This window comes from Meriones unguiculatus, chromosome 8, assembly GCF_030254825.1.
Source record: "Meriones unguiculatus strain TT.TT164.6M chromosome 8, Bangor_MerUng_6.1, whole genome shotgun sequence".
NCBI lineage: Eukaryota > Metazoa > Chordata > Mammalia > Rodentia > Muridae > Meriones > Meriones unguiculatus.
The window spans coordinates 77,548,543-77,568,273 of record NC_083356.1 but is presented as its reverse complement, the minus strand read 5'-3'; the positions used below and the strand labels follow the sequence as shown (position 1 = coordinate 77,568,273).

Sequence of the window (19,731 nt, the reverse complement as noted above, 5' to 3'; positions counted from 1 at the left end):
ATTATAAATTTGGGAGCTTAAAGATAAGAGGAGCAAATTGTCATTGCAACATCTGTGTGTAGAGACCCTATCTAGGCAAAGTGGATTTCTGTTAACTTTTAACTCGTAAGAGCTTGTGTGGGTGCCTGCTTCTCTGGCTTTCTCACTGCTTTTGCTGTGGAGGAGCCCCTCTGGTGGTAACTAGTGCTTGTCGACATCAGTATACCAGCACAACGTTCCGCTGTTGTTCTGAAGTAATGAAGTGTTTGATGAAATGACGGATGGAGGGCTTTGTTGGTGGTAGTCACATAGTACTAGTAAAGGCTGTACAAGGTTTCTTTAGAAAGATGTCCTTTTGGAAAGCTGCCAAGTTCTGGTGCGCGTGGTGGCTCAAACCCAGGACTTTGCACATACTAGGAAAGCATTATGCCACTGAAGCATATCCCCAGCTATAGAAAGGTATTTTTTGAGATCAGGTATTTTCATACATTGATTATATTTCTCTACCCAGTAAATTCAGTTTTGAGAACTGCTTTAAACATGGCCTTAAAAGAAAAATGGTTTAGTTCCCTCACCATAAACAGAAAAAAAAAAGAGAAGATAATTTCCACTACTGTTTGTGTGGAGTAGAAATAAGAAATGCGGGACTATGGATACTTTACCTTCATCAAGTCCTATTCCCAAACCGTGTCAATAGTTGTGATTAGCCCACACCTTCAAGCATTTTACAAAGACGTAAAGTGAAAAAGGAGAAATACAAAAGACTAGTTTTGTGCTGGAAATAAATGCCTTTGATGTAATGTGCAGTAAGTGGTGTCTCTTGTAAGTATATGTATCCTGTCTCTTAATGGTTCAACTCTAACCAGATAGCTTTATGAGAATATAACCCTTATGGTGAGGAGCTGTTGCGCTGTGCTGTGCAGACATGGTGCAGTGTTGTAGCAGAAAGGCTAGCTTGACAACATTGTGACTTGTTAGAGCCACACAGCTGTGGGTGTGACAGTTTCTAAAGAAGTACATCAGTCAAAGTGTTGTGCTGTCAGAGTGCGTAAGGTTCACTAGAATACACATTTATCATCAGAGCTGGGTCTCCAGAGTATAGTCTTGACGTTTTCCACCAAAGTGTTACTATTTTAATAAGCCAAGGAAAAGCAGCCTGAGGATAAGAGTTTACCAGATACTTCTGAAGAAGGAAGCTAAGTAGACTAGGTAAAAAGCGGGGAGAAATGGCTGGAAGATTGTCATTATTTTTGAATAAAGGTAACCTGATGACCACCTTTGAAATGGAGAGTTAGATGACAGACCCAAGTTGACTGTACCTTTTATTTTCATATTAAAAATAGATTTTTTATCAGAATCTAAAAGTAACATAACCCTGTGGGCAAAAGTATGTTCTTTTTCATAGTAACTAGACATACCAATTATGGACTCAGTATCTGTGGCTGAATTTTTACTGGCTTTATAAAAAATATTCCAAGATTGGAGGACAAAAGTCAAAATAGCCCCTTACATCCTGGGTTGGAGGTACATCTACTCCCACATGTACATGTGATTTACAGAAACCCCATAAACGTAAATGGTACAAAAAAACTACAGTGCATTTTCAGAGTCTTCATTCACAGGATCTTGATAACATTGACATTCCAATTTGGAAGTCAGTGAGGTAGGAGAGTAGCTGTTTTCTCTTAGGTTTACACGGCTAGAGCTTTTCCTACAGTAAGACAGAAGCAGAATGGATGAGTTAAACCTCTAAAAGGACAAGAGGTGGTAGCATGATGACTGGCAAGGTGATGTGCTTAAGAACTGCTTTGAAATTTGTTCTGTAGCGCTGGGGATTGAATCTGGGACTATAAATGTGCTAGGCAAGTGTTCTACCATTAAGATACATCTCCAGCCCCTAAAATGCCATAAGATGAACTGCTATAAAATGATGAAAAATAGTTATTTTCCCTGAGCCTGCCAGAATTCGAGATTTTCCAATTAAATGCAGGCTTGCTAACGTACCTGTGAGTAGGAAACTCAGTGGCGATAACTGTCTGGTTCTGATAGACCTTGCAGAACTTGGAAGGGGCTCTGAAAAGAAGGGAAATATAATTTTAGGCATAGAGGCCAGCCCCCAATCCCAACCTAATTCAAGGCTTCATTTCACAGTGGCCCAGAAGACAAGCCCAGACTGAAACACAGTCTACAGCTCAGCTGTGCCCCTAATGTCATGTAGAGTACCTCCAAAGCTCATGCATTTTTTTTTATGCTTATTGCTTCACAGTCTTATTTAAGCTCTGGAGGGCCATGTGGCTTGGGCCTTCGCCTTGTCTCCAGCGCAGGTTTACTATGGTTATATTAAAATCTTAGCCCTGCTGCTCATTAGCTTTGTGACTCAGGTAAGTCCTCTGTCCTTCAGGCCAATCACAAAGAAGCAACTATCCTTGGATATTCCTGTGATTTACAGTATACTCAAGACACTGCTTTCTGGCAAAGGTAGGTGGGCTTCTATATCCTGATTTGTCCTTTGCCTTTACCTGTTACTTGCCACTTTTATGTAGTTCTTTCCCTACGTAAAGGGACAGCTTGTACCTTCTAAATGGGATGTTGTATGTACAGTGTTGGGTATGTACACAGAGTTAGCACCTGAAAATGGAAGCCATTTTCTGCCCAGCAATAATGTGTTACTGTTGCCAGTTCATGAATTGCTTTATATTCCTATTAAATGATTAATTAGTAACTAAGGCCTACAGAGAAAGCCTTGTGAGATCCAGAGTTTTATATCTACATGGAGCAAGGAGGTCTGCATTCAGATGTCTTTGAGAAATGAGGCAACAACTAAACCCCAGGGGAATCCAGACTTGAAATCTGGTGTATATGGCTGGTTTGCCTGTCTGTTATATGTCTGCGCTATCTGGGTGCTGGTGCTTGTGGAGAAAAGGGTGTTGGGTCCTTTGAAACCCAATAGATAATTGTGAGATGCACTTAATCCGGGTCGAGCTCCAGTGCTCGTAACTGCTGAGCCATCTCTCCAACCCTGAAGGTCTACTCTAAACTGATCAAGTAGAAAATAAGGAAAATAAGATGTTTAAGGATACAAACTGATCTTTCCTGGGTTACTCTATTTCCAGTTCCAGTTCACTAGCTCAGCTACCGGCTTATCTTCTTTCTGTACATGGACACCAGGTGAACCTTGCCCAGTGATGGCAGATTGTTTTTTTGCTTAGACAGTTGAGAATGGCATTTCAATTCAAAGTCATCTTGGATCACCTAACCCAAAGTTTTCAAGTATTCCAGGTAACACTAGACTTTAAGAGCTTCCCTCTTACCTGACTTTGTCTAAGTTGTGAGTCCACCGCAAGGGAAGATTCTAGATGAGACAGACTTGGTGATGACATCGAATCTACAGAGGTACTAGTGACCAGTTCTCCTAAAGCATCAACTTGTCTCCTCAGACTGTGTAAGGTGCCCTCTGTCTGCCGCTTTCCTTTGATTAATACTTCTGCTTGCTTAGACATACAGTGCCGAAGTTGAGCCTGAAAAATGTTACCAGATGTGGGATTTACATAGAAGAAATGCACCTGAATTTAGCTTCTTCGTATATGATAAGCAAATGACTTTAATAAACAGGAATGAGGATAAGGCATGGCAGTATCCCCAGTAATTAAAGGGAATACTGAGGCAGGAGAGCCCAAGTTCAAGGCCACCCTATAGTTCCAGGACAGTCTATAGAGTACAGAGGGAGACCTTGCTAAGGTTAATGAACACAACTTCACATTGGAATTCTGGACTGCATCCAGTGTCTTGCACGTGCTAAGCGAATGCTGTGCCACTAAACAATATATCCAAGGCCCCAGGATTTAAATGGTTTTGAATCCTGATAGCCATTGCTGTCTGTGTGATGTCAGCTTCTCTGAACATCGACAGTGTGATCTAGAAGTGTCCTCTTGAGTGCTGCAATGTGTGGACTTGGAAACACTCTTGACTAGTGTCAGCTATCTCATACTGGCTTTTTGTATGTAAGAGACAACCTTTAGTCGATCTTCATGATGGCGCAGTTTCTCACGGAGTGCTGCTCCACGCCAGTGTTCATCCTTTTACAGAAAGAAAAGGAGACCAGCGAGTCACCAACTGCCATGAGTGGGAGCCTACTGTCTTTCCCTCCTCCCCTGCCACGTTCTTGGCTTTACTGGGGGAGGTGGGAATTAAACTGTCAGTCTGTGAACCCCAGGGAAGAGCAGGGCAAACTTTACCGAGATGTGAACTTGGGGAGAGTTGGATTTTTCTTCAAAAATTCTCTCACTTGTGGTGAATAGGAAGTTCTCTTTCAAGCTTTCCAACTCTCCTAAGTTTTCATTTCTTTCCAAAACAGCTGCTAGATCTGCTGGTAGTTCTGGAAGAAACTGGTTAAGATTCTTCAGACTGGTTCTGATTTCATCTTTAACCTCAGACTTAAGTGTCCTCATTGCATCACTGATTTCCATTTGCCGTCTCTCCAAATCTTTTTGGTTTGCCATCTGAACAGTGTATTGGGGTCAAACACCAGTAATTAGAATCAGGATGTGGAATTGAATTGCTTAATATGTCTTGTATTGAAGGATCTACAAACACTGACTGACTCAGTGAAGTTCTTGCTTTTCAAGTATAAGGACCTAATAAACTCAATCTTCAGAACTTACAAGGCTGTACAAGCGAGGTCGGCCATGCTTACAATTCCAGGACTGGGCAGGTGAAGACAGGTCAATCTTTGGGTTTCCCTGGATGGCCAGCCTAACCAGTGAGCTGAAAGTTCAGTGAGAGGCCCTGTCTCGAAGGCAGTAAGAGGAAGATACCCAGTGCCCTTCCCTGGCCTCTACATGAGCCATTTAATTGCACACAACACCCACACTCACACACTCACTAACCAAAAGAGTTAGGGAGATAGCTCAGTGCTTGCCTTGCACAAGGACTGGAGTTTCAGTTCTAGCATTCACATAAAAAGCTGGCTATGGTGGCATGTGCTTGTTGCCCCAGTGCTTGAGGGTCTACAGGGTGATGACGTACAGGGCCTGTCCTAATTGGTAAGCCTCAGGTCCCGGTGAGTGACCGTGTTGGTTAGTTTTACGTCAACTTGACACAAGCTGTGGTCAGTTGGGAAGAGGGGTTCTCAATTGAGAAGATGCCTCCGTAAGACTGGCCTATAGGCAAGTCTGTCAGGCATTTTCTTGATTAAGAATTGATGTATTGAGGGCCCAGCACACTGTGGGTAGTGCCACTCTTGGGCTGATGGTTCTGAGTTGTGTAAGAAAGCAGTCTGAGCAAGCCATGAGAAGCATGGCGGTAAGCAGTGTTCCTCCACAGCATCTGTTTCAGTTCCTACACTGAGTTTCTGCCCTGAATTTCCATAGGGATGGAGTGTTACCTGACAGTTGTGAGCAGAAATAAACCCTTTCCTTCCCAAGGTACTTTTGTTCATGATGTTTTAGCACAGCACAGAAACTGTAAGACAGGAATCTCAAAAAGCAGGGTGGACATCTGAGGAATGATACCCGAGTTTGATCTTTAGTCTCCACATGTATGTTTACAGATGTGTATTACCATACACATGTGCACAAGCGCACACACACAACATAAAAAGTAAGCTGAGGAGTTCAGGAAGTGTCTGTCAGTCAGTAAGGCACTTGCAAGCATGAGGACGTGAGCTCAAGCCCCAGAACTCACATAAATATGTTGGGCATGAGGGTACACTTGGTATCCTAACGCTGGGGAGAGGGAGACAGGAGGTTCCCTGGAGTTCACTGCCATCCACTCTACTCAAAACAGGTAAACTCCAGGACAAGAGACTGTCTAAAAATAGATGGCTGACGTTCCCAAGAATGATAGCCAAGGTGTCCTCCAACTTCCGCACACGTGTCCCTGCACACCAGGGACCTGTGCCTGCACACTCATTTAAAGTCATTTGAGCTGGTCATCAGGTAAAGAAACTTGTTAAGCCTGACAACCTGAGGTGAGTCCCCAAAACCCAGTAGGCAGATGAGAACTGACTCCTACAAGTTGTCTTCTGGCCGCCACATGCTCACCATAGTGTGGGGGGACACGCACACACATGCGCGTGCGTGCACACACACGCACACACACGCACACACACACACAAACACAAATGCATGTATTCAAAAATAACAATAAATAAATATCACTTGTAAAAATGCTAGTTGAATTTAAAATAATTTAAAAAGTAGACTTTAAGTGCATGTCTAAAGTTTAAGGCTGATAAAAATTTTAACTTAACACTCTATAATCAGTTTTTCACAATGCCCACATTGCTCTTAAAGAGATACAACAATAAACCCTGTCTGAGCCCTGAGGAGGGAGTGTGTCCTAAGCCTACATGGTGGCCCAGGCTGGCCAGCTGGGGTTCTAGGGTGCACACCTGTTTCTTAAGCTCCAGGTACTCGTGCTGCATCTGGCTGAGCTCCTTCATGAGGCGCCTGGCCCGCTCGTGGTTGTCCTGGGCTACCAGTTCAATGGTGGCCATTTCCTTCTGCATGCAGCTCTTCTCCTGCTTTTGTTCCTAGCACAGAGGGAGGCAATGACTTTCAGTCCCACAGGGGCAGTTACTGGCTTCCATGCTCACTTTCGCTGTAACAACCTCAGTTTCTACAGCTGTAAAGTGGAGCTGAGTCTGTGTACTAGAGGCAGATGTAGTATGCTGGGAGGACTTGAACCCAGAGTTTGAAGTCAGATCTTTAGTACTACCTCTGAAAAGCTACTTTCCCCTCTCAGCGCATCAATTATCCATGAAAAGGAAACAATATCATCATGGGCTGTAGAGAGGATTGTTATTTTACAGGTTCTGACTATGTAGCTCTGGTTGACTATGTAAGACCAGACTGGTCTCAAATTCAGATATTTTCTAGCTTCTGGTTTTGAGTGCTGGGATTAAAGAAGTGTGCCATTATGCTCAGCTTAAATCTTAAGACATCTAAATTTTATCTTTATGACCATCTTGTCCAAGTCCTAGCTATAGGCACATCACCCTCTTGGAAAATGCCTCAGATTCATTTCATACAACAGTGTTCACTTATTTTTCCAGGAAGAGAGGGAAACCCATTCCTGGGAATCCACTGTGCTCACTGTTCTGAATGACACAATAAAACCCAGCCTTAGTTCAAGGGTGAAAAGCAGGGTAGATTGGGCTTTCTGGTTTTAGTATGCTTGATTAAAGTCAATGTTGACCAAAAAGGGCAGAACGTTACAAACAAGCTCTGACTGCAGATCTGTAAAAGTGCCTACCAACCCGACACTTGTAGCCCATAGTGCTGAGCAGAGCACAGCTCTCTACTGACACTGTCCCCAGGATGGCCTCCCTGCCAGAAGCTAGGGCTGCTCTGGGACTAGTGGCCAAGTCTCAGGTAAAACTTACCATGTACTTTGACAATACATTATGATTAAATGTACCAATAATAACTACTGGGATAGAGCCTGGGTTGATGGATCATTTTTTTCCCTACAGTGAAGCAGTATATAAGTGGAATGTATATGTCAACTCAATGTAAACATCCTGTTTTCTCTAGACATCCATGTAGCAAATACTTACCAGAAGGTTTTTCTCCAGCTGGCTCCGCTGGTTCTTCAGTGCTTCCTTCAGGCAAGCCACCTGCTTCTCCGCCTTTTTCCTTTCTGTTAAGAACTGGTTTCGCAGTAAGCTGAAGTCTGCCCTCATGGCGTCAGCCTCTTTCTGCAGGGCCTGCAGCTCTCTTGACTTTTCTGTCAGCTGCTGCTCCCGTTCTAAAAGCTGCTGTTCTGGAATGTGAGCATGCTTAGTGGTTGGGCGGCAGCTTTGCGCAGAGCTCTGTGCTCCTGAGGGTAGGCTGTCTATTAGTGGTGTGTCATTCCCTCTGTCGTTCCCTCTAGTGCTGGCTCTCATAGGTCAGGCCTGATCACTCCACAGGCTCAAGAAAGGCTCACCAAGAGAGAGCAAACTGACATCAAAATACATCCCAACTCCAGCATAGCTCATGCAGTCAACCTTTGGCTACTGCTGTTGTACTTCTGGATAGCTGAGGTCAAATGTGCCCACATGCACAGCTCACCAATAACCTGTCTTTGAGAGTCTCTAATGTCTCACCTTAATGTCCCACTTTCCCGTTCATGTTCTTAAAGGAGGCAGAAGGGCACGAAGAGACAAACCGGCCAGTCTCAGGGTGAAACTTCACCATGAAGACACATTCCCCCACCTCCCTGTGTCCTCAGCCTTCTTTCAAAAGCAGCTGCTCTCCTTCCTGCTTTGGTTCTCCTTTCCCCTCCTTGGATGGCCGGATCCCCGCAGTATACTTACTGGCTTGGCACAGCATCTTCTCCAGGCTCTCTATGCAGCGCTCTTCTTCCTGCAGGGCCCTGAGGCGTCCTTCAGCTGCTGACACATCTGCAAGTAGCTGGTCCAGTTTGATTTTGTGGTCTGTCAGTTCCTTCTCCAGTTGCTCCTGCTGCTGCCTCAGTGTCACTTTAGCAGCCTCTAACTTCTGTTCCTCACTTTCTCTCTCTTCCTGGAGTTTTTGAAACATCTGAAAAAGACAATAACCTGAGTCAATCATAAAAGAACAAGATGATCTTCAGAGAGGTTCCAGTTCAAAAGAAAGAAGAGAAATGCCTACAGAGAGAGGGAAGCTCCGGAGACAGACAGACAGACAGACAGACCAAATGCCAGTGACTTTATAAAGATGAAGCAGGGGCTGGGAAGCCAACTGGCCACTATGAGAAGAGGATGCAAGCCACTAACTAATTAGCATGTGGCCTTTAAGATTTTTATGCTTTTCTCTTCTGTTAATCCTGGACCACTAACAAAGAGTAACAGAGAAGGTTCACATGGGGCAATCTGATCTGGGGTGGGGAGGGAGAAGACACAGATTCCCATGAAGCACAGATGGCCCTTTTCTGTACAGTACCATTTCTTGCTGTTCTAGTTGGAGCTTGCCATCTCTGATCTTATTCTGAAGCTCCTGAAGTTGCTGCTCTTTTGTTTCCGTCTCTTTTTGGCTGCTCTCAAGTCTGGCAGCCCATTTGCTGATGTCCTTCTGCAGCTGCGCCTGCTCATCGAGCAGGGCATTCTGGCGCTTGGTGGTCTGAAGCAGGTCCTTTAGGCAAAGGTACACATTGAAATGCTTCACAAAGCCACTTCCTAAGGTGACCAGTCCAAACCTACCAAGTCTGAAAAGTGCCACACCCTTTATTTTCTCAGCAAATGTACAGAAGCATACCCAGGATTCAAAGTTAATTCCTGGCTTTCCATCTCTTAGCATCTAAAAAGTAAGATGGCAAAGGAAGGTGAAACCACAGCAAAAGCTTTGGCTGCCTAGTTACCGAGACTGGAACAAATGATGCCTGCAAATAGCCCGGGACTGCTGAGAACAAAGAGGAATCAAACACGAGAATTAAGCCTTGTTTTGTTACTATCTGAAATATTTAGACAAGTTCAAAAACTTTAAAAATTTTGAATAATTTTTAACACAGGAAAATTTAAGCACTTGACATCTTAAAATGATTTGTCTTCAAAGTTTTATGTCTTAGAAACTTAGAATCCTTAAGGAAAAGGAGGAGAATTTAGATGTTTCATCTAATTTGCTTGAAGTCCTCTGAAACCCAAACTGTAGCCCTGCTCTCACAGGCTAACCCTGAGTCACCTAGAAGAAGGTCATCAAAAGACAGGCCACAAGCTGCACTGGTCAACACCTAACCAGACCCCTGCTCCCAAGGGACAGCTGCTCCCAAGCTTATCTGCGCCATGGATCCCTGCATCCCTGTATCCTTGTGTCCCTGCAGAGGCTTCAAGGAACTGCTGTTTGACTGTCGTCTAGCTACTACCCTACTTCCTCCTAGCTTTGGGTAAACTTGAATCAAGAGCTGAAACAGCTTAGCGAACCACTCAAGGACCAAAGCCTTATCTGAAGGCTGTACTGTGCAGATGGCCCTATGGTGCTGTATAAGGAGCTTTATGGTGCTGGGTAGGTGGTCCTGTGGGGCTGTGTAAGGGGCCCTGTGGGGCTGTAGTGAAGTCATAAAAAGCAAATTATATTTTGAGCCTTACCTGTTTTGCGAGGTTCAACTGGTCTTGGGTATTATCTAGTTCCTCCTGTAGGGAGTTTATGGCATCCTGTTTACCTATAAAAACATTTTCATAAAATGTTATTTGTATGTATACATACAGGCTTCTGTTGGATCCCCCCTTGAACTACATCAGAACTGAATTTACATTTATTTCTGTTAAATTAATGATGATGCCATACTATTTTATGAAAGGCCAAAAAGACAGTTACGTGTACAACCCAGATGGGTTTTAAAGATTTCTGAATTAAAGAATCTCATGAACATTTAGATAATACTGTTGGTGAAATGCATGGTTTAAAAATGGGTGTATTCTACATCGCTGTCCGATGTAACCCTGGCACATTCTTTCATGAAGACAATGTATAGATAAAACTGCTATCTATTACTGTGATCTTGGGCAAATCACGAGAAAATTAAGCTTATGTCTCATTATCTATAAATGGGTAAAATACTGGTTTCTATGTCAAAAATGCTACAAAGGTTTTGTTTTTGCTACAGTGTCTCATTATGCAGTCAAGTGGGTTCTGACTGCTTCTGTCTACTGAATGCTGAGCTTATAGGTGTGTGTCACCAGCTCTATTTTTGTCACATGAATTAAATGAGACAGTACATACATACATCATGACTAGAACATAATAAATGCTCAAAAAGTACACCATTAGCTACAAATACTTAGGCATTTCTCCTAAATAAATTATCAGAAATTTTGATAATAAAGACATTTTTATTTTTACTATTTACCCTCCCCGCCCACACATGGTCACAGTTATGACCTGAGGGGAGGTGTCAATTTATTATTATTGTGAGTATTTGTGAGAGTGAGTACAAGCATGTGCCATGCATCAATGTGGAGGATGGAGGTCAAGAAATGGTGAGTCAGTTCTTAGTTCTCTCCATCTGTTGTGATCTTGAAGGAAAGAACTCAGGTTATTAGGCTTGGTGGCAAGTGCTTTTTACCTATACCTCACTAGCCCCAAAGTAATTTTTTGTTTGTTTGTTTATTTTGTTTTTCAAGACAGGGTTTCTCTGTGTACATCTGGCTGTCCTGGAACTCACTCTGTAGACCAGGCAGGGATTGAAATCACAGAGATCTACCTGCCTCTGTCTCTGAGTGCTGAGATGAAAGGTATGCATCACCACTGCCTGGCCACCCCCTCCCAAATTTTTATTTAACCTTTTTTGCTCTAATTTTAAACTGTTCCCTAAGAAACATAATGTGTCTTAAAGTGTATGATTTAGACTTAGTATATTAAACGAAAGTGGTATAAGCAAATCTACAATCTAAGTTTAGAGGAAAACCCCACACCCCATTTTGCATAAGCCACTTCTCTTAAGGAAGTAGCGTGCGTACAGTTCTGCCCCTTACCCAGTAGCTGCTGTTGCACAACGGAAATGTCGTGGTGCAGGGCAAGCTTGTCTTGGTTCAGGTGCTCCAGCTCCTGCTGCAGCTTTCTGACACCCTGTTCCAGCTTCTCTAAGTTTGCCTGTTCGGTTTTGCTGCTTTCTTCAGTAGCTGCTAATACTCTACCACAGAATAAACCAGACTGTTAAACAGAAAATACCCACACTCGACATACTAGGGGAAAGACCTGCCTTCCACAGGGCACAGTCAGCAGGATGATGGGGTGAGGGTAAGGCTTGAAATTTAAAAGAATTTTAAAAAGAATCTTTAATTTTCAAAGGAATTTAAATTTCAGAATACATTTAAAATTTTTCATTTTCAAAAGAAACTTTATAGCTTTTCAAATAGGAGATTAAAAGAAAAAGATTCACTAAGTTAAAGGTTTACAAAAACACATATAACATTCAGAATTCCAAAAACAAAACAAAATAAGGCTGAGTGATAAACACAGACTGCTAACTCCCCCATGGAGGAAAGGCAGGAAACACATGGACAACAGAGTCTGCCCGTGTCACAGCCATTCTAGCAGGTGTGTCTATCACTGTGGTTTTAACTTGGATTTCCCTAGTGATGAATGATGCTTAGTGCTTTTTCATGTACTTATTTTTCATTATATATCTTCTATAGAAATACATGTTAAAATCTTTTGCCCATTTAAAAAACTAGGCTATTTTCAGTCAAGTTTTGATAGTTCTTTATACCGTAAAATTTGTAGACATAAGTCCTATATTACATACATGTTTAAAAAGATTTTTCTAACCCATCATGTATTCTTATTACTCTCAAGTGTCTTTTTGGAGAGATCTTTTAAATGTCCAGTTTTTATTTTTAATTTAATTTTGGCTTTTTGAGACACGGTCTTTCTACATCCCCTGGACTCTCGTAGAACTCACTATGTAGACCAGGCCAGCCGTGCACTCACAGATCCACCTGCCTCGTGCCTCCGATGTACAGAAATTAAAGTGCCACGCTGGGCATCCACGTCCAGTTTCTACCAAGATCACTTCTTTCTCGTTACGCACTTATCTGAACACAGGCCAGAAGGCGGCTTCCAGGAGCTGGCTCTCTTGGCCCTGGCTATGGTGTCTCAGGCTTCTGCCATGCTGTGTTGCCCAGGCTAGCTGCCACGTGAGCTTCCCTCCTACCCATCTCCCTTCTCTCCACGGGACTGCTGGGATCACAGATGCACAGACAGAGCATCTGGCTTTTTATGTGGATTTGAAGGATAGATTTCAGGTCATCAGGCTTTGGATCTTCATGTGTACCATCTTGTCAGCTTTAAATGTCCCACTTTACTTGTTTAATATTTTTGTGTATGTGTAAAGGCATGTCTGTATAGTCGGCTTGCCTGAATAGCATGAGTGAAATGAATGACTCTCTCACTGAACTGGGAACTCACTGTTTTGGCTAAACTGGCTGGCCAGTGGGCCCATGGGATCCACTCATCTCCATTCCTCAATGCCCAGCGCTTTGCATGGGTGCTGGTCCCTGGAACTCAGGCCCTCCTTGAGCCTTCTCCACTCTTGTGCTTTACTGTTTTTTATGGATCATGCTTTTGGTACCTAGTTAAATTTTTTTTTTTTTTTTGCTCTACTCAAAGTCACAAGGGGCTTACCTTCTCTAAGTTTTATATTTAAAATTTGATATCTGTTTATGGCTCATTTTATTTTACACTTACTTATCCAGTGGGGGAGGGTGTATGCATGTCATGGCACATGTGTAGAGATAAAATGACAACTTAAGGAGTTAGTATTTTCCTTCTACTTTATGGATTTAAGGAATTAAACTCAGGCTGTCCCAGGCTTGGTAGCAAGAACCTTTATCCACTGAGCCATTTTGTTGGCTTATTTTATGTGTATGGGTGTTCAGCTTACATGTATGTCTGTGTACTACTTGCATGTCTGGTGTTTACAGAGGCCAGAAAGGAGTGCCAGATTGCCTGGAACTAGAGTTACATGTGGCTGTGTCCTGCCATGTGGATAGTAAGACTCAAGCTCAGGTCCTCTGGAAAAACAGCTAGTGCTCTTAACTGTTGAGTCATCTCTCCTGCTCCTCCAGTTTTTAATATAGTGAAGTATGGATCAAATTTTGTATTCTGAATTTTAGATATTCAATTCTTTTAGCAATAATTCTAAAAATATAATTTCTCTATTGAAAGAATACCTTTTAAATTTTCTAAAAAAAAATCTGTGCTTCATATATTAAAGTTTATTTCTGGACCCTCTATTTCAGCAGTTCTCAACCTGTGAGTCACAACCCATTTGGGGATTTAGCAACCCTTTCACAGGGGTCACCTAAGACCATTGGAAAACATAAGACATTTACATTATGAGTCATAATAGTAATGAATAATGAAATAATAGTTATGAAGGAGTAATCAAAGTAATTTTATGGCTGTGGGTAACCACAACATGGGGAACTGTATTAAAGGCTCGAAGCATTAGGAAGGTTGGGAACCACAGTTTTGTTGTTCTGTTCCATGGATCCATTTATCTGCTGTATACCAGTATCATAAGGTTTTGATTACTATAATTTATATGACGTCTTAAAATCAGGTGGTGTTAGTCTTAAATCTTTTTCTCATTTTCTAAAGTGTTTATTTTTTTTGTTGTTGTTGTTAGTGGTGCTATGTCTAAATAATTCTATAAATTGTAGGTCCTTTGCATTTCCTTACAAATTTCAGAACCAACTTTCAACTTTCTAAAAAGGGAAGAAAAATAACTTAGTGGGATTTTGACTGTAATTTTTTTAAATATGTAGATTAATCTGAGAAAAATCTGTCTTATAGCAATAAACAAAATGTTTCTTTCCAGAAAAAGATTGTGAGTGTTTCAGAGAATGACCCCAGGTATTTGAGAGCTGCTCACCCTTTTCTTCTTGACATAGGGTCTCTCACTGACCTGGAGCTCATGTAGGTGAGGCTGGCTTGTCAGTGTGCCCCAGAGATCCTCCTGTCTTTACCTCTCTATTGCTGGGGTTACAAGTATGTATTACCATGTCTGGCTTTTCCTGCTTTTATCATGAGCTCTAGAGACTGAACTCAAGTCCTCATGCTTGAAAGGCACATTACACTGAGCCACCTGTCTAACCCCAGGTGAGATAATTTGTTAAAAATCCTTTTAAGGGGCGAAGAGTTAGGAAAAAATTCACCAAAATAAAAGGGGGGAGGATATCAGAAAATTATGCTATCGAGTTTATATAATATTGTTTTTTCTGTTATAATTTTTGCTGTTTTGTTGTTATTTCAGGACAGGGTTTCTCTGTGTAGCCCTGGCTATCCTGGAACTCACTCTGTAGACCAGGCTGGCCTCAAACTCTGAGATCTACCTGCCTTTGCCTCCTAGGTGCTGGGGTTAAAGGCATGTGCTACCAAGTTTGGCTTTTGCTATTGTTTTGAGACAGGTTCTTACTAAATAGCACTGGCGTCTTAGAACATGCTATGCACGCCATGATAGCCTCAAATCCACAGCAATGCTCCTGCCTCAGCTTCCTGAGTGCTGGGATTACAGACATGCACACCCACAAACAGCTCTCTGTCCTCATGTCTACCCTCCAAGTTTTCCTCCTTGCCCTTACCTTCTGGCGTGGGCAACCTTCTTTTCCCAGCTCTCATACTGTTCTTGGAGAGCTTCCTTTTCTTTATTCAGACATTCAATGCAGGCCTGCAGTGCCTGGATCTCAGCCCTCATGCGCTCCAGTTCCCGCCTGTCCCTCTCCAGGAGCTGCTTCTGCCACTCTATTTCCCTTTTCTGTTGCAGAGCTGTCTTCTGCAAACTCTCCAGCTCTAGTTTCTCCTGAGTCAGATAAAAGAAGACTCAGACATCCTGAAAGAGAAAGTCTGAGGCAGTAAAGTCTCAGAGGCTTTCCTCAGTACCTCCAGCACGTAGACCTGAATCTTCTCCAGCTCCGCCACCTTTTGGTCATGCTGTAGCTTCAGACCTTGTAGCTTGCTATTTTCAAGCTGCAGTAAGTCTGCAACATTCTTTAATTCTGACAGAGAGACAGAACAGGGTCAGTGCTAAGAAGCAAACCAGGAAACAAAACAGAACAGAATGTAACTCCTTGTTGACTGACCCAGAAAGCAGAAAAAACAATTTTGTGAGTTGCCTAAATAGTACTAATTTTATCTTTAAAGGAAAAAAATCTTTTTGAAAGTACCTGAAAAACACAAATTTGAGCCAGGTATGGTGATGCACACCTTTAATACCAGCACCCAGGGAGGCAGAGGCAGGTGGATTGCTATGAGTTTGAGGCCAGCTTAGTCTACAAAGTGAGTCTACACTGAGAAACAGTCTCGAAAAACAAAACAAAAGAAAACAAAAAATCCAACATGGATTTGTTAAAAACATTTAATAAGTTTCTAACTCTAGGAGCATTTATATCCACACAATAAGCTAAGCACATTTTATATGGAAAAATATTAATTAAAGTAGAAAAACTTGAAAGTATGGGTATTTGTTCTCCATAGAAAATCTGGAAAAGCAGCAGCAGCCCAACAGCCAAATGATAAGTACTAATAAATGTAACAGGAAATCTCTAGAATGGGTGGTGACATTATGACCTGAGATCAATGAGGGAACCAACTCCCCAAAAGTTGTCCCCACATACACACAAACCATAAACCAAACAAGATAATAAAAACTCGAACGATGGCAACAACAGAATTTTGTTGTGTCTTATTTCAGGAGTACATTTGGTTAGACATGGGCATGGCCCCAGACCCAAGGTCAAGGGTAATTACCTCCAGACCCAAGGTCAAGGGTAATTACCCGAAGGTCTCCAGCACACAGGGAAGCTCTGGAAAGGAAGCAGACTCTAGGCGAAGCCTTCCTTTCCCTGGCCTGAGTGTGAATGCCGACAGTGTGCACATGCCAGCGACTGCAGCCGAGGACTCCCATATGCTCTGAGAGCTGAGGCTGCTACCTAGGCCCACAGAGTCCTCCTGCCAGGACTCTCCCCAACACTGGGCTCTACTTCATAAACTGAAGATGTGGGCTGCTGCGTCACTGGGGCTGCTCTAGCAGAGTGAGCAGGTCCCACCGGATCCTTGCTTTTCTGTTGGCTGGTCTGCGTATCTTGTTTTTTCTTCACTTTCTCCCTCCCTAGTCAGGTTTTCAGGACTCTGCACGTAAAAGCATTTACTATGAAAACCCGAGGACCCAGGTTTGGATCCCAGCACCCATACAAAAACCTGAGTGTGGCCGTACATGCACCAGTAACTGCACTGCTCTACGTGCATGTGTTTGAGGTGCAGGGTGCAGTGAGGTGCAGAGGCAGAATCACTGAGACTTACTGGTGGGCATGTATAACTGCAGTGCTCTGTGTGGAGGGGGTGTGGGTGCAGAAGGATCACTGGGACCAGGCTTAGTGAGAACCCTTGTCTCAAGGGAATAAGACACAGACTGACTCAACAGGACATATGATGTTCTCTGGGCTGTGAACATACGCAGGCATGCACACGTGTGCATACACTATGCTCACATAAAATAAAACACGATAATAATATAAATAAATAAAATAAGTGGGCTATATCCCATATTCACCATTTACCTAATTTTTTTTACTCTATTTTTACATGTCATTACAACTAAACATGTCATTACATATTAAACACAAGCCTTTTCTTTCCAGCTTTGTGATTGTAAATCTTGCTGGGTCCACATAAAGGCTGGCCCTTTCTGGATGAATAGAAAATGTGCACTTTGGTTTTACAAGTTTGGATTTTTGGAGTCTTGAAACCCTGGGGAAGCATCTCAGTTATACTGCCATCAGCTGTAAGAGTCCTTCCTTCCATCAGCATGTACTAATCAGCCACCAACATGGTTATTTTGCTTTAATAAACCTTAGCAAATTCCTTTTATAATCTGTAAATTCAGAAAATGTGCACATGGTCATGTGCTCTCTTCTGAGGCCTGCAGTGCAGATGTTGCCAGCCTCTCTCTGAGACCTGCCTTTTACACTCACCAGTCTTATGTATCGACAGCTGCTGTAAAACTACCTGAAGATTCCCTTCCTCTTTCTCCACCTCCTGCTTTGTAAGTGCAAGCTGAGTCTTCTTTTCGTTGATGTGGACATTCAGCTCTCCTTTCTGAAAACTCAGTTCTTCCAGAAGTGATTTTACTTCCTGTGTTTAAATAAAAGTCATCTTCTCTGTGAATTATGAATCGAAATCCCTTTCACACCCATCAGTTCTGTTATTGTTCTAGCTCATACATCTAATTTTTAAGTTAATTTAGATCAATTTTTGCCTTTGGTATCTAGAATAGCACCATATTTTGCACTAACATCACTGTGTAGTTACAAAAAAGTAACTTATGTTCATGCAAATGTGTTTGTGTCATTTATGTCATGCAAAGGCTGCTCCCAGGCTCAGTGATTGTCGGGAGCAGAAGAATGAGGCACAGATGTGGTCATATACTGAGATGCTCAAGACTTAAGCAGCTGCTATTAAGTGCAAGAGAAAGAAACTCTTTTACAGCAGCTGAAAAAACCAGGAGGATGCATGTGGCTCCACATGAGACACAGGCAGGATGCAATGCTGCCTGTGACTGGGATAAGGGCATTTCTGGACAGGAAGACATGAGAAAAACAAGAAGCGAGAGACTCAGAGTATCTGTGTGTCACATGACAGCCTCAACAGCAATACATTCACACACACCAAAATGGTGCCATAGAGGGCATTTTCTGTCTTAACTGGGGAGAACAGGGAACACTTCAAAATAAACCTCAGCACTGCCCTGAACTCCTCAGAAGGCCTACGGACAAACATACTCTAATGTGACTGCACTTCTCAGCAACTTCCATCTCTCCCAGCCGCAGCGCTTCCTGGAGGTCAGCTTTTGCCTGGACTAGGCTGTTCTGGAGTAGAAGCAGCTCCTCCCTTCTGTGCCCCAGCTGTGTGTCTAGGACGGCAAGCTCCTGCTGCTGGCTTGTCACCTAAGAAGGGACAGATGGCAAGTTTGACTCGAGGATGCATATATTCTTAATATTTTATTTTGTATTTTTCTATCTTTTTTACAATCAAATAAACCTTATTCAGCAATCCTAAATCTGTTTTAAAATAGTCTTTTCTGAGTGTCTCTCATCATACCTGGCTCTTCAGTGTTTCCAGCTCAGTTCTCTTGGCCTGAAGAAGAGTCTCTGATTCTTTAAGGACCTGCAGGTGGTGATCCTCATTGCATTCCGCCATCTCAATGTCTCTCTGCAGACTCTGAAGCCTACAAGCAGGGCAGTACTTCAGCAGCCTCTCAGAAGCCTGAGGCCCACAGCTGCTCCAGAATGCCCCCTCCCCACCCGGCCTCACCCCTTAGAGGCCTTACTTACTCTTCCGTCAGTTTCTCCTTCTTCTGGCTTAGACACTGGAAATCTGCATCTTTGGCTGCTACAACTTTGTTTATTTCTTTCAAAATTTCTTCTTGTTTGATTTTGTGCTGCTTCAAGTCCTCTGCGTCAGCCTGGAGTACTCTACAACAGAACATTTATCCTCCTGGCCCTTCAGGCTTAGCATGCTGTGAACCATTACCCTGAGCCCCTCAGCCTCGGCAGCCCAGGCTTCCTCCACCTCAGCGGACTGCACTCCACCCACCTGAGTTGCTGCTCAGCTTTCACAAGGTTAAGTGCGGTCTCCTGGGCTCTCTTTTCTAATGCCTTAGCATCTGACTCAATTTGTAATAAATTTCTCTTGGCATCAGTGAACTTTTCAACAGCATTCTTTGTCTAGAAAGGAAACTGTCATTAAAAACAAAATTTGGCTGCAGCATTCACTATAGTTACTGACAGTACACCTCTCAGAAAACAAGGTAAAAACAGAAAAATGTGAAAACATTCCTTTGCTATGACTCTCTAATGCTTAGGAAATTATCCAGAAGCAAATAATTACTATGTAAAAATATAATGAGATAAGAAATTGTATCTCATTGACAAAAAAAAAAATGGTAGTGTATTAAAACCGATGGAGCACCATGCAGATGTTTGAAAATGTTGGAACAGGAAAGTATAAGCACTGTGAAAAGAAATATCACAGACATACACTTATGAAAAAATTCAACTGAAGATGATGAGAATGGAGATATCTTTTTATTTCAAAAATTTGATCATATTAGTCCTGGCCAACTAACTGGCAATAATTTTACCAAGCTTCCATCCATCCAGATTCTTACTATCAACCGAAATGAGCATTCATTTTTGTGGTGGTGATTTATTTTGAAGTCTTTGGAAATACTCCTATGCTAGATTTGGTAAAAAACAACTTTCAAAAAAATCAGCTTGGTTTCCTGATTGCTCTA

At 42.5% G+C, this 19,731-nt stretch overlaps 1 protein-coding gene across 13 annotated transcripts in view; it reads right to left on the bottom strand.

The window, feature by feature from the left end:
- Window positions 1-19,731, bottom strand: part of Cntrl (centriolin) — a 327,805-nt gene that overhangs the window by 250,014 nt on the left and 58,060 nt on the right. For 8 of the 13 annotated variants that reach the window (XM_021653673.2, XM_060390027.1, XM_060390026.1 and 5 more), the window contains 18 exons: window positions 19,032-19,162; window positions 18,770-18,910; window positions 18,537-18,663; window positions 18,218-18,382; window positions 17,411-17,570; window positions 15,321-15,436; window positions 15,023-15,240; window positions 11,411-11,568; window positions 10,025-10,098; window positions 8,886-9,074; window positions 8,279-8,504; window positions 7,538-7,743; window positions 6,371-6,511; window positions 4,215-4,478; window positions 3,993-4,055; window positions 3,291-3,497; window positions 1,984-2,052; window positions 1,284-1,690 (listed from right to left, as the gene is read on the bottom strand). In XM_021653673.2, the coding sequence (XP_021509348.2) occupies window positions 1,999-2,052; window positions 3,291-3,497; window positions 3,993-4,055; window positions 4,215-4,478; window positions 6,371-6,511; window positions 7,538-7,743; window positions 8,279-8,504; window positions 8,886-9,074; window positions 10,025-10,098; window positions 11,411-11,568; window positions 15,023-15,240; window positions 15,321-15,436; window positions 17,411-17,570; window positions 18,218-18,382; window positions 18,537-18,663; window positions 18,770-18,910; window positions 19,032-19,162 (2,640 nt within the window). In that variant the 3' untranslated portion in view covers window positions 1,284-1,690; window positions 1,984-1,998. Of the gene's footprint in view, window positions 1-1,283; window positions 1,691-1,982; window positions 2,053-3,290; window positions 3,498-3,992; window positions 4,056-4,214; window positions 4,479-6,370; window positions 6,512-7,537; window positions 7,744-8,278; window positions 8,505-8,885; window positions 9,075-10,024; window positions 10,099-11,410; window positions 11,569-15,022; window positions 15,241-15,320; window positions 15,437-17,410; window positions 17,571-18,217; window positions 18,383-18,536; window positions 18,664-18,769; window positions 18,911-19,031; window positions 19,175-19,731 lie in introns of those variants that run through there. The other 5 variants (XM_060390023.1, XM_060390025.1, XM_060390028.1 and 2 more) reach the window with 5 other exon arrangements.